Below are 14,585 nucleotides of genomic sequence, written 5' to 3'. Positions count from 1 at the left end.
TATTGTGAAACTCCCTCAAATGTCCTTTCAATGTCCCAAACTCCAGACTTCGAGCATGTAAAGCTGAACCAGTGAGCTATATTAGGAAGTACTTCAATTTATAATAGCTAATCTGATTTAGTTTGGAGGATGTAATGTACAGTAACTCATAAAAACAAACACTTCGGAGGATGCAAGTGTAACTCACAAAATCCACCGGTCTATATGGATATATGAGCGAAACCACATTTAATTTAGCCTGCATAGTTGAGACTAGAATCCACGACCACTTGGTTGAGAAACATCTACTAATCTCTTTAAGAGTTCAAGAAATCATACAATCAAAATGTTGAAAGAAATAAATAACCTCTTGCATTTCTAAAACTACACTATTTTCTCATATTTACATGGTAAAGCTAAAAAAACAAGATCAAATACAGATTGGCAAGTATGTGCAGAAGCATGTCAGTGAAATATTACGCGGGTGGCCATTTATTTCACTTTACCAACTGGCTTATACTGGTTGTCATCTTTCTTCAGCCAAATTGTAGAACGGGTTCTCTTCACATGATCCACAAAGAGGCGATGCCTGTCAACAGAGATGCAATCAGATCGGTTAGGACAGTATTAATTAAATCAATCATGCCACTAAGAATCTGCTCTCAGCCGACATATCAACTACACACCATATGTATGTGTTCATGTATGGACAATAGAGGTGGTAAAACATATTGTTTAGTATTTAGTAAGTTGGGAAACAGATCAAACTGGGTACATCTCATGCGAGGGTCAACACAGACAGGGTTAAGCTGACACTTTCACAAACTGGCAAGCACAATTTTCAAAGATCATAAACTTCAAGTTATAACACAAACAATCATATAATTTCTTTTAAATAAAACAATTTTGGGGATTATAAGCGTTTGTATACACAATTACACATTAGGCAACTTTTGACCCATTTAAACCGCTTGGCACATTTCATTTATTTTTTCCCCAGTTTTCTATAATTGACACAATTAATCCATTATTAACTAAATACAGCCCAAGTAACCGGTTTCCATATAAATATGACTCTAAGAGATACTGTTATTTACTTTTGTATACTAGAGACTAGAGAGCCAACCTTTCATATTCCAATCTCTGGGTAACAATGCCATTGAGTAGAAGCTCTGAACTATATATTGCTGCTCCTGCATAGATGTATGATATTCAACGGTTCAACAAATGTTTGATGAATATGGAACTTATATACCAAACTAATAGTGTTCCACAATAGTAATACGAACCTTTCTCAAGGAAAGGAACACAGGCTGCATAGTCTTCTTCACACGATAGAATCAGTAATCCCACAGGAATTTTACTATCCTTCAGTCCACTTCTGCCCATTCGCTCAACAGCCTGAGCATAAAGTCACACCATTTGTTAAACATTAGGACAGAGATTGGACCAGAAAAGAATAAGAACAAATCTGAAAGTGGATATTACGCACCACACCATGAACTGCTTTAACCAAGCTTGATAATATCTCTTTACCAGGCTTTGTATTTGGTGTAATCAAGACTTTGTGCCCCTGCATAATATTTGAAATTTAGTAAAGAAGCATAAAAAACTATATGAAATAGATCGAATAACAATAGTGTATTACCTTCAAAAGTGGATTTTGCCGTGCACGTGCCAATGAAGCTGGAAGACTAAAACCAAATTCTTTCTCCTTCTTAGCATCTTTCAGTATAAAGTTTTTCTCATCAATGTGACAGCAAGCTTGTCCACAGCTCTCAAGCCAGAGATGAGTAACAACTGGCTTGCCAAAAGCAATTGCCTCCAACATATTTCTCGTGCGTACAAAATCATCTGCTATGAAATGTGTTGCATCTGACATTGATAATGACTCCGATGCCCCCAATCGAGTAAGAATCTGCCATAGTTATTACCTATAATGCTTAGCAACCATGAATACAATTTACCAAGGGTGGACATAAAAGAGAGTTGGGTAATGGTTCAGTTATAAACAACCAGACTGAAATACTGATCAAAACAATTTAAATCTAAAAATCTTCACACATTTTGTTAATAATTGGTGTTCTTATACATGCTTGCCAAAGTTGAATTATCTCAATTACAATCTGATTTTAGATTTTAAGCCTTAAAAATACACACTTTTGGCAACTTCAACCGTTTGTTTGACCGGTTTCCTTTTTAACCTATCTTTTTTATGGTAGCGTTTGAATGGTTGAAGATACCCGGATTGACCAAGGAGTGCATCAAAATGCCACCTCAAGATTAATGTCAAATATAAGAGACAACAAAAACAAAGAACCTTTTTTTGCTGTTTAATGATATCTCCATCTAAGTGGCGACTGAACAGAACACGGATCATAGACACATCTTTCCTCTTTCTTGTCTCTTTATTTGGAGATGTAATTGGTGCTCCTGTGGGAGATAAGCTCATAACTTCTTGAATAAGAGACAGCCTTCTGCATGACTGCTTAAGATACTCGTCACCCTTGCATATTGGAGATGATTCCTTTATAGGGGTCCCACGACTTGAAGGAGTTGTACATGCTGAAAGATTTGATTCACTCCTTTCCGGGAGTGGTCTAATTCCATTTCCATGACTAGACTGATGATTGGTATCATTACATCCTTTTGCTTGTTCCGTCAAAACAGCAGGTTTTAATTTTAATCTGGAGACAGATCGGGTACTAACTTGTCTTGCAGATGGCAACTTATGGCTAGTTCTTTTGCCTTTAGGGAATCCAGTAAGAGGAGAATTACTTGGAGCATCGTGAACCTTGCCGACCTTGTTATCTTTCATGTACTGTCTAGTTCGCCGAGCTACAGGTGTAACATTTTGCATACATTGTTTCTTGACTAACATTTGGTCAGCAGATGAAACATTTTGCAGACGCTGTTTCTTGATCGGCATTTGGTCAACTGTGTTGACTTCTCTTCTTTTAAGGGACACCTTTCCTCTTCTTTTCGCCACATTAGACAATACTTTGTCATGTTTTTCTCTATCATTTCCCACAACATTCTTTTTGGAAACTGAACTGGCTCGCTTCACTTCCATTGACTGATCACCTCTGCTCATTGACTTGTACCGTGTTGTTATGACTCCATTACACCCAGATGGGATTTGACTTTTATGGGAAACCATTTGCACACGGCTGCAACCTGAGTCAGCTTTAGTAGATTCATGAGCAGTCCCTTGCAACCCCAGGCATAGGTCTTCCATCGCATCAGCAGCCATTTGAGTGTCAAAGCGAACCTCTGTTGTTTCTTGAACGGTTTCTTGAATATCTACGCGACTTGGCGGATATGTTGACTGTCTATCCAACTTATTATTAAGATTTTCTCTAGACATCACATCTTTAATGTGTGTTCCTAAGCTTTTCTTTGATTTACTATTTCCTTTATTTTTAGCCAACACCAATTTCGAGTCAGACTCTGTCAATTTCCTGCCCTTTCCAGAAGAGATGGCAGATTTCATCTGCCGACCTGCGCTAGCAAAGAAAACTTCCTTATTTTTTATAAAAAACTCACCTTCTTCATCTTCATGATTAAATTCCCATTCAAATACCCTTCTTTCATCAACTGCATTGATAAGACTAGCACTTTTGGCAAAACTTTGAGCTCCTTTAGCACTTAAAACCGGCTTTGATTTGCCACCTGTTGCCTTGTTAATGCCACAACTATTATCACACTCGATATTAATTTTCAAAAAGTTGTCCACAAAGTTAAGGGCGTTTGCTTGTGAAGCATCTCCAGGTTCTTGAGAATCAATATAGCTTAGCCCAGCCAAGTCAGCTGTTTCACAAGGGTCAATACTGCCATTCACCCCTTTGATTTCATCAATTGCATCCTCGGCAAAAAGTTTCCTTGCAGTTGACCTACCAAATCTACATATATTTCCCAATTCCAATCCATCAACTGGCTTGTCTTGATTCTCAGGTGTTTGAGATTGACTCTTTGCTGATAGTATTCTTGTATGTTCTATATCAGGTTCTGAAGTTAAAGGACAAGCTGGACTCTTACTTCTTCGAGAAGCTTTACTGAGTGCCGCCAGACCAAAAGCCCTCATAGACGCTGTACGAATCGAGGTAAATGTCTTGAAACCAACTCCTGCTATATAAACGACATACAAATCATGTTAAAAAAAACATTTATATGATAAGTGCAAGATTAGTTATATTGTAACTAGCATGACAATTTTAACCATGTTTTTTATTTCTAAAGGAAGAAAGGGGTAAACTGCGATGAGTAAAACATGTTGAATGGGTCAAACATGCCTTAAGACACCCAAACTGTCTTTTAATACATAAAATCTCCTAAGACAATGTATTCAATAAATTATATTTAACATTGTAATAACATAACTACTGTAATCATATTTTAACAAACTATTTAACTAACTGTTCGAATGAAGTTTACGAGATCTAGACAACCAGTGTTCCCTTTCAGACCAGTCAAGCACCACTGCCCGAATCGCATCAACCTACTAAAAGCTAAATTGTTTTAGCCATGCATGTTGTACCTTTTTACCCGGCCCACCCATATTGCCACCTCACCGATTGGCGATTACCTGAAGTATGTAGCCCGCTTCTTCCACAATCTGATTTCGACTTAGAATCCTTCATTTCTTCCTTGCATTGATGCATATTCAGTGCATGCTCCATGTCTGCTATATTATCACATTCTTTCCTTCCAGAATCTTCATCAGAAAGATCATCAGAGTCATCCACCACTTCAGTCTTCTCAGTTACTTCATCATCAGTAAGTATGACTTCTTCAGTATCACAATCATTGAATAACTGAGTCTCATTATTATTATCAGCAGAATCAGGAATGTCCATCTCTTCAACTTCAGCATCAAAGTTCACCACTTGGGTTTCACCTCCAAGGCTAAAAAGTTGGGTTTCACCATCAGGATCCATCAATTGGGTCACTAAGTCATCTTCTTCGAACATGACAGTGTCATCAAAAGGAATGGTACTTGGTACATTATGTAATTGCTCAGTCTCATCATCATCGACTTTATTACCTATTTCGTAAAGAAAAGAAAATCAATGAAATTTTTATTACTAAAAGCTAGAATATATCACTTAATTATTAGTCAATAAATTTTAATTGATAAAAAACTCTACATTTCAATTTCTTTGTCTGCTTCCATTGCAATTCATAGCCATGCCTCTAAAATTAGAATAATATATTAATATATTAGTCAAAAAAATTGAGATATGATACAAAACTCTACATTTCAATTTCTTTGTCTGCTTCCATTGCAATTGATAGCCATGCCTCTAAAATTAGAATAATATATTAATATATACGTAGATGACTCGTTAAAGTAGTTTAGCTTGTAAATAGTATCCTTGCAAACCATCAACGAGCAATAGTACCCTATCTTGACATAAGAATCTAGATCACATTTCTCACGTCCACTCTATAGGCCACACATGCTTTTCTTCTTTCGTCAAGAAAAACGAACTTACGTAGAATGGACTCAACATAATCAAGTAAAAGTTACTAACTTTCTTTAACACTTGCAGTTACAATATACTAAAAGTAAACCATTAACCGCAATACTCCACTAGAATCACACTGTGGTGAGGTTTCCTAAGAAATCCCTAAATCTCATTACGGAGAAAAAGCGTCGAAAAAGTTCTAGTGGGCTGCATATATGTTTTTACGCGTATCGGCGTAACAACGCCAGAATCTTACATACTTTTCCTAAAACTACAAATATACTAGATCACAAAAGGCAAATGATATAAACAAATAAATTTATATTTTATTCAATTTAAGGAGAAATAAATTGGAAAAAAAGGAAGAAACTTGCCAGATATAGAAATAGGAGAATCAACGATCTGACTATCAAAAACTTGAGTCTCGTCACCAGCGAAATCCCAAGTACTACTACTATCTGATTCATATGATTTTTTACTATTATTAGTATTATTATTATCGTCATCGTCATCCCCCATTTTTTTAATTTTATTTATTATTATATCTCAATTGCAATTAATTAAAAAAAAGGAAGAAAATTACAAATTAATTTCACTATCAAATAATAAATTGAGAGTAAGAATATGGAAATTAGAGAAACCGCTAGAACAATACTTGCTTTTTTCTATGGTGTGTGTGTGTGAGAGAGTGTGTGTTAGGGTTTTTTTTTTTTCTTTTTGGGGGAAATGGAGGGAAATATGAGGAAAGTAGTGAAATTTTGGGGACAAATTGAAATGTATTTTTGGGGTTTTTATTTTAGAGGGAAAATTTGGCCCTTGATAGAATATTCATTGACTAGTACTGTAATTCTGTAAAGGTTTTTGAGGAATAATTTTCGTTTTTTTAAAGAAAAAGGTAGAAATAAAAACTATATGGAAAAGGAAAAGTAAATGAAAATCGTGTTTAGTATACGGGGTGTAAGTAACTTTTACACTTTTCTTATTGTGTGAATGTAACTTTTAATTAGTTTATGGTATGTAACCAACCCGCTAAATTGAACGATTAATGTAAAAGTGTATACATGGCACACCATATGAGTTGCCACGTTGAAGATTTTGATTAGTCAACGTACAAGTTTTACATTAATCGTTCAAATTTAACAGGTTAGTTACATACAATGAACCAAATGAAAGTTACATTCACACAATAGAAAAAATGTAAAAGTTACTTACACTTCCATATACTTGACCCAATGAAAAACTATGTGTTTGATCTTTACATTATTATGTTGTACACTACAATCATATAAAACTTTGTTAATAATTTATTATCAAAAATTTGTAATGTACACTTTCCATTTATTAAAGATTGTAGATTTTTTTAATGTATGTATAGTAAGTAGTCAAATGAAAAGATTTTAAAAAAACATGTACTCTTTATACACCCTTATGCCTTATGGTTTATAAAGTAGTATGGTCCCATAAGAAATATGGACCACTACTTGTGGATTTTATTTTAGAGGTTGGTGGTATAATAGGGATGATATTAGGTACGGAACCGTATCGATACTGAATATACATAAATTCAAAAACCGAATACCAAACCGAATTTCAAAATCAGTATTGGTACGGGATTTTTGGTTTTATACCGATAAGTACCGATTTAGTATTTTGCAAATTGGGGGCAATTTGGTTTTGTTTATTACTTGATGTAAGAGTAACATGAGCTATGATGCACGGAAACGCCATGGAGGCACCGTACCCCGTACCGGAAACTCGCCAGGGACGGAAACGCCTACGGTACGGCTGCGAAACGTCCCCAGGCCGATTCCAAAAATTTGGGGACGTTCCTTGACTGTTTCGATAAGTCAAAGGGCGTTTTTGCCGGAGTATAGCGATTCCAGCATCAATTTCCGGCGCCGATAAGTAGTTTCTGTCGGAAATGAAAGAGATAGCGACGGCAGGTGATGTGCCTTTGCGAAAAATTAAGATCGAATAGGGATGGAGACGTACCTGGCTGTAGCGATGAGAGAGATACAGATAAAAACTGAGTCAAACATAGAGCGGAGAAGATGAAGGAAGAGGAAAGAAGTTGATGGGGATGGAGAAGTTGATTTTTTGACCAGGAAATTAAATACTCGTATATGAATGAAGAAGATGATGGGTTACAAAAAATGACTGCCCTTGTCATTCACTTTACAATAACACCCTTAAAACTTGAAGTTTTTATCTTATCTAACCAAACTATTCTAATATGTATATTTTAAGCCTACAAAGTTAAAGAATATGACATAAATACACTCAGATCGTAAAAAAATAATTGTTTTTACCTTATCGCTAAACATCAAGTTTATCTTTGGAAGATGTATGAATTTTGAAGTTTACATCAACGTATGAATATATTTTGGGGTTTGTGGTACATTATCTATAATATATAATTATTTTTTTATATGTATTTATTTTCATACCCGTGCCGTACCCGTTTCTTGATTTTTTGAGTTTTGTTGTTTTCCGTTCCCGTACCCGTTTCCCGTTCCCGTTCCCTTTCCCGTACCAGTTCCCATGCAACATAGAACATGAGTCATTCATGTATCACCTGAGGAACATATACATATCATAATCACTTCATAATATCATATAATCATCATTATTCAGTCGAGTATATATAAATATTTATATATAAAAAAAAAAGACAACTAAGATCAATTTTTGAATGGAGTAATAAGTTACATATAATAAATCTTACCTACGTAAACATATAAAAGATGTTGAATCAGAGTGTGTGCGTATATATATGATATGAATTTAGATGTATATAGTAAATAGATGTACAGATTTTTTTCAGAGTATATTGCCTCTGACTCTATACTACAAAGTCTATATCTCTAATTTCAAAACATAGTATCAAAATAAATGGAATCATGATCATCTGTATTCCATATTATTCGTTAATTGTATTCATTGATATATATTCGGTATCTAAATCGATTTCCCCATACCGAACCGATTAGTACCGAAACCGATTTCATTCCAAAATCAAAACCGATACTGATACCGAATCTCTATCGGTACCTATAGGTACCGGTTCGGTTTCGTTTTTTCGGTTTATTCGCTCATCACTATTTTATAGGTATAAGACCACAAGTTCTCAAATTGTTACTCTTCATTTTTTTCGTTTTTTTTATGAATAAATGATGATGATTGTTATAAAATGCTTTTGAATGAACAGATCTGTGTATATGTGTTTGGTGTCAACAGTTTATTTAACTAAATGAAATTATTTCACTAAATTAATTTGGGAATGAACATATCTGTGTATTTATATTTGGTGTCAACAGTTTACATATGAAGTTTGATGATTGTCTTTATTGAATGCTTGGAATGAACAGATCTGTGAGTTTATGTTTGGTATCAACAGTCTCATTTATGTTTACGGTCATAGAATATTCTATAAAATCACTAAAATTTGTTTGGATTTGTTGATTGAATGCTTTGGAATAAACAGATCTGTGAGTTTATGTTTGGTATCAATTTTACGATCATAAAATACTCTGTAAGTTCACTCAAATTTGTTTGGATTTGTTAATTGAATGTTTTGGAATGAACAGATATGTGAGTTTATGTTTGGATTTGTTGATTGAATGCTTTGGAATGAACAGATCTACGAGTTTATGTTTGGATTTGTTGATTGAATGCTTTGGACTGAACAAACATGTGAGTTTATGTTTGGTATCAACTTTACGGTCATAGAGTATTGTGTAAATTCACTCAAGTTTGTTTGGATTTGTTAATTGAATGCTTTGGAATGAACAAATTTGTGAGTTTATGTTTGGATTTGTTGATTGAATGCTTCGGAATGAAAGATTTGTTGATTGAATGCTTTGGAATGAACAGATCTATGAGTTTATGTTTGGATTTGATGATTGAATGCTTTGGAATGAACAGATCTGTGAGTTTATGTTTGGTATCAACTTTACGGTCATAGAATATTCTGTAAATTCACTCAAATTTGTTTGGATTTGTTGATTGAATGTTTTGAAATGAACATATATGTGAGTTTATGTTTGGATTTGTTGATTGAATGCTTTGGAATGCACAGACCTTTGAGTTTATGTTTGGTATCAACTTTACGGTCATAGAATATTCTGTAAATTCACTCAAATTTGTTTGGATTTGTTAATTGAATGCTTTGGAATGAATAGATATGTGAGTTTATGTTTAGATTTGTTGAGTGAATGCTTTGGAATGAACAAATATGTGAGTTTATGTTTGGATTTGTTGATTGAATGCTTTGTAATGAACAGACCCGTGAGTTTATGTCTGGTATCAAGTTTACGGTCATAGAATATTCTGTAAATTCACTCAAATTTATTTGGGTTTGTTAATTAAAGTTTTAGAATGAACAGATCTGTGAGTTTATGTTTGGTATCAAAAGTCTTATTCATGTTTACGGCCATAGAATATTTTGTAAACTCACTTAAATTTGTTTGGGTTTGCTGATTGAATACTTTGAATTATAAAGATATGTGAGTTTATGTTTGGTATCAACTTTACGGTCATAGAATATTATGTAAATTCACTCAAATTTGTTTGGATTTGTTGATTGAATGTTTTTGAATGAACAGATCTGCGAGTTTATGTTTGGTATCAACTTTACGGTCATAGAGTATTGTGTAAATTCACTCAAATTTGTTTGGATTTGTTAATTGAATGCTTTGGAATGAACATATATGTGAGTTTATGTTTGGATTTGTTGATTGAATGCTTTGGAATGAACAGATATGTGAGTTTATGTTTGGATTTGTTGATTGTATGCTTTGGAATGCACAGACCTTTGAGTTTATGTTTGGTATCAACTTTACGATCATAAAATATTCTGTAAATTCACTCAAATTTGTTTGGGTTTGTTAATTGAAAACTTTGGAATGAACAGATCTGTGAGTTTATGTTTGGAATTGTCGATTGAATGCTTTGGAATGAACAGATCTGTGAGTTTATGTTTGGATTTGTTGATTGAATGTTTTGGAATTAACAGACCTGTGAGTTTATGTTTGGTATAAAATTTACGGTCATAGAATATTTTGTAAATTCACTCAAATTTGTTTGGATTTGTTAATTGAATGTTTTGGAATGAACAGTTCTGTGAGTTTATGTTTGGATTTATTGATTGAATGCTCTGGAATTAACAGATCTGTGAGTTTATGTTTGGATTTGTTAATTGAATGCTTTGGAATCAAAGATTTGTTGATTGAATGCTTTGGAATGAACGGATCTGTGAGTTTATGTTTGGTATCAACTTTACAGTCATAGAATATTCTGTAAATTCACTCAAATTTGTTTGGATTTGTTAATTAAATGTTATGGAATGAACAAATCTGTGAGTTTATGTTTGGTATCAACAGTCTCATTCATGTTTACGGTCATAGAATTTTATGTAAAATGACTAAAATTTGTTTGGATATATGTACACACTATACATCCCACATCATTTTTTGTTCTAACCCTTTGACATTGTCAACGGTGGTTGTTCCGAGTGATTGTCTTCGCCTATAGTTTCTACGGTGGTTAGTTAAGATTTAGTAGTTTACATTTGTGTGTATCAATAACTTTATTTATGTTTTCTTTTATTAGTATTGTTACTTGTACATTACGTTTATAAAGTTGTACATTAAAAAAGAAGGCAATCTCTACTCCCTTATAATGAAAATGGCATCGTGTAGAAAAAAAGAGTTACAAAATTACCAACATACCTTTCATTTTCTTTTGCCCTTATATTATTCTTTATATATTCTGCCGTAATTTTTTGGTTTTTCCAACCCATATTAATTTTATGTCACCAGCCTCCCTCCATTCCCTCTCATGCCTTCCCTTCACGCCTGTCTTTTTATGGACTCTCAACCCAGTTAATCCGAAAAATGTATGGAAGATATATGTAAGAGATGGACTCTTTATTTTCTACCCTTTTAAAAAGCACGTTCATATCTACTTCTTCCATACCAGATCCCATTCCATATCCATTGCTTCTTCATCATCGTCAATGCCAACTGTTGTCACATGTACTCCATTAGCGCTGCTCACTGTCACTACTACTCCTTCCATAGCTGCTTCCTTCGGTGATGAGGTAAAAGATAATTTGTCATTTTTCAAAAGCTTTGAAATCTGTATTAACAATCACCATGTAACTTGTTCTCCATCAAGAAAAGCTCACTCTCACTCCTAATCCTACTCCTTCCATGTTTGTCCCCTTCGATGATGAGGTAATAGATTATTTTTTGCTGTTTTACAAAAGTTGTGAAATTCGATAATTGTTGTTGGTTTCTTTTAATCTGTTTATACCTGCATAGATAGTAGATACACAAATATAATACGTTTTTACCAATCTTTTGTATATTCTTTGTACGATGGGTTGCAAAAAACGACATTGAAGGACATATGTTTTAACAGTTTGGAGTCGGGTCATTGCTCCTTGTAAGTGACAATACATCTAATCATACAATCTATTTAGTTCTTCAGTTTTTACACATAAGACACGCAAATAGATAGCAAAATAGTTTAAAATAGGAGGAAACTTTAGCATCGAGATACATATTAAAATGTATGCCCTTGAATTATTCTTTCTTTCCTGGGCAGTTGTATTTTTTTAGCTTATATGGACTAACACTTTCAAATATTATTTGAACAGAATGGCGATAAATGAGCTATCTGGCCGTAATGTGTTTTGTTGGAATCCATCAATGATCACATATAGACTGACCGATGTAGAAGTATGACTACGAAAGTCAATCTCTTTATGTAAATACATCAAGACATTAAGGGTACCATAGAACTATTGAAGACACATCGAGCAACGTTAGGACACGCTGGGGCATGTACCATAGGGGCAGTATGGATATTTGTAGATCATGTTTCAATATTTGCTGGTTTTGTCCACGTCTTAATGGTATAACATGTTTTTTTTTAAGGTTACTTGGTTAGAACAAGCAGACTAGGATAACATGAATCCGCGAGCGGAGACCGTACGGCTAAAGCATTTCGCTATCACACTCTATTACATATCACCTCTTATGACCTATCACACTTTATGACCTATCACCCTCACCATCTTACCACCGCAACGCGTAGATAATTTGTCTCGTACATTATAAAGCAAATCTACTTTTCAACTTTCAACTTTTTAACATTCAACAATGTACACATGATAATGCATGATGTACCACACATGGATGCCCCACAACTTTTCAATATTCAACAATCCCTCTCCTCAAATCTCAACCATTCATTTTGTAACACCCTGCTTTATAAAAATATGGATTTCAAAAAATTTTCAACTTTAAATATAACACCGTTTATAAAATGCGGAAGCGACTTTTAAAATCCCAATTGGTTCCTAACGGAACCAATAAAACATAATAAATGTCTTAAAAAAAAGTGTTACCAACCAGTATAATCACAATAATGTAAATGAAATCCACAATCAACCTCAACAAAGACAGTCAACGTAATAAAAGCCAAAAGGGCTAAATAAATAAGTCTACTTAAATAGTGCAACTATGGGTAACTAAAGCCAACGTCCAAAAGCTCCAATAATAGCTACCTATTTCACAAGCAAGCTACCAGCCACTGATCAATGCCTAACCTAAGGGCACAACACATTTTCACAAAACAAGTGTCAGCTATTAAAGCTGAGTAAGATAACAGGTTAGTATAAATAAAAGGATTGTCAATTAAAACACTTTAATAAATCAACTCATGCATATATAAAGGCACAAATAACAAAACAACATAAACTGCATAATAAGGATTATCAAATCCTATAATATGCCTAGCAATCCTCCATAATCACCAATATCCACATAATTGCTTAAGCTACATAAATCACCAAAAGGTTATGCCATAATAAACTACATAGAAAGGTTGTGTGAGGCGGCTAAATAGCCAAATATGGATCCCCACACCAGACTTGATGGGTAGACCTTACGGTGGTCCATCTATGTCGTTATGGATAGGCATAACCAAATCCATGAGTATTCTGTTAACACTAGGTGGTCAACCACGACACCCGAAACACTCTAAACACCAGGTTGTATTCACAAGAGAACATGATCAGGGTTCCAAGTGACGCCATAGCACACTCCGCCTAAATAGACTTCATGTGAGTTAAGCTTAACTCTTACACCAATGCTCGAGACTTTCACCAAATGATATATTAAAAATATATCACACTAATATCTACATAATATTTTAGGGCCCTTAAACGTGCACGTGACATGGCAACTTAAATCATGTCTAGTGTACTATATGTACAAGTCCACATAAATCATTTACCACACAATTAACAAGCTACATATATCAACAAATACAACATTAAACTCATTTCTACCCAAGCATACTTTAACAACACCCAATAAACCTCCCACATATATCCCACACCCAACATATGCATGAGATAGTTGAACAACATAAAAAGGGAGTTTAGTTATTAAAACTAAGTTTTGTTGTGTCCCCGGGTGTCAAAAGTAAGTTATCTTACCTCGTCAGCTTCACAACAACCACAATACGTTTACCAAGCTTGTTATGTATTCCCGACAACCTATAGCCAACCAACGATGAATAATAAGTCAACCAAAGGAACAAACGCTAAACCGCTAAATCTATGAGTCACGGGAAAAATAGATACTTTCATTTTCCTACTACGTCTAAATGAAAACCAAAACAATTAACCATCTTGACTCCTGCTTACTCGAACAACTAAAAGCAACTATCAAATAAGACTTCTGACGAGCTATATGCTATATCTTTTAATATAAAAGGGTCATGCGAAATTGACATGTATATATATATTATTCATTTTCTGCACAACATGAAGAACAGATCACAAAATATTTTCATGCTGATATTACATAATTATTAGATCAGAAAACTCTATCATATAATATAGAGTACATATATATATATATTTTCGGTCCATAATGATCAGATCAAAATAAACTCAAAGCCTTTTCCTTTAGTTCATGATTGATAAAAAACACAACTCATCATGCCTTTTCTCTTTAGTCAATTTTGGCCCCACCATCAAAAGAACTTATTCTTATATGTCATTTGTGTGTGTGTTTGACGTACATGAAGCCAAATAAAAGACAAAGCCTTGTGATACTAACT

General features: G+C 34.1%; 1 protein-coding gene across 4 annotated transcripts; it reads right to left on the bottom strand.

Moving 5' to 3' along the window:
• Nucleotides 1-273: 273 nt before the first annotated feature.
• LOC122602079 lies at nucleotides 274-6,005 on the bottom strand. 4 transcript variants are annotated; one of them, XM_043774808.1, is made up of 8 exons: nucleotides 5,822-5,988; nucleotides 4,565-5,023; nucleotides 2,300-4,107; nucleotides 1,628-1,897; nucleotides 1,472-1,552; nucleotides 1,269-1,380; nucleotides 1,106-1,172; nucleotides 274-568 (listed from the first exon to the last, which is right to left on the bottom strand). In XM_043774808.1, exons 1-8 carry the CDS (start codon nucleotides 5,964-5,966, stop codon nucleotides 472-474), a joined length of 3,039 nt encoding a protein of 1,012 aa, XP_043630743.1. In that variant the 5' UTR covers nucleotides 5,967-5,988; the 3' UTR covers nucleotides 274-471. The 4 variants fall into 4 exon arrangements, with proteins under 4 accessions (XP_043630743.1, XP_043630744.1, XP_043630745.1 ...); XM_043774809.1 differs by having other exon boundaries at nucleotides 2,300-4,104; XM_043774810.1 differs by lacking the exon at nucleotides 5,822-5,988 and adding an exon at nucleotides 5,127-5,160.
• Between the last annotated feature and the right edge of the window lie 8,580 nt (nucleotides 6,006-14,585).

This window comes from Erigeron canadensis, chromosome 5, assembly GCF_010389155.1.
Source record: "Erigeron canadensis isolate Cc75 chromosome 5, C_canadensis_v1, whole genome shotgun sequence".
Taxonomy (NCBI): Eukaryota; Viridiplantae; Streptophyta; class Magnoliopsida; order Asterales; family Asteraceae; genus Erigeron; species Erigeron canadensis.
This window is presented reverse-complemented; position numbering and strand designations above follow the sequence as displayed.

What these genes read in the sequence shown, in the direction of transcription:
- LOC122602079 (XM_043774808.1), bottom strand. Translation starts at nt 5,966, where the DNA reads ATGGGGGATGACGATGACGATAATAATAATACTAATAATAGTAAAAAA. An exon ending in GGCAAAATCCACTTTTGAAG is followed by an intron (nt 1,553 to 1,627) that starts GTAATACACTAT and finishes AATATTATGCAG; the next exon opens with GGGCACAAAGTCTTGATTAC. An exon ending in TGTTCCTTTCCTTGAGAAAG is followed by an intron (nt 1,173 to 1,268) that starts GTTCGTATTACT and finishes ACATCTATGCAG; the next exon opens with GAGCAGCAATATATAGTTCA.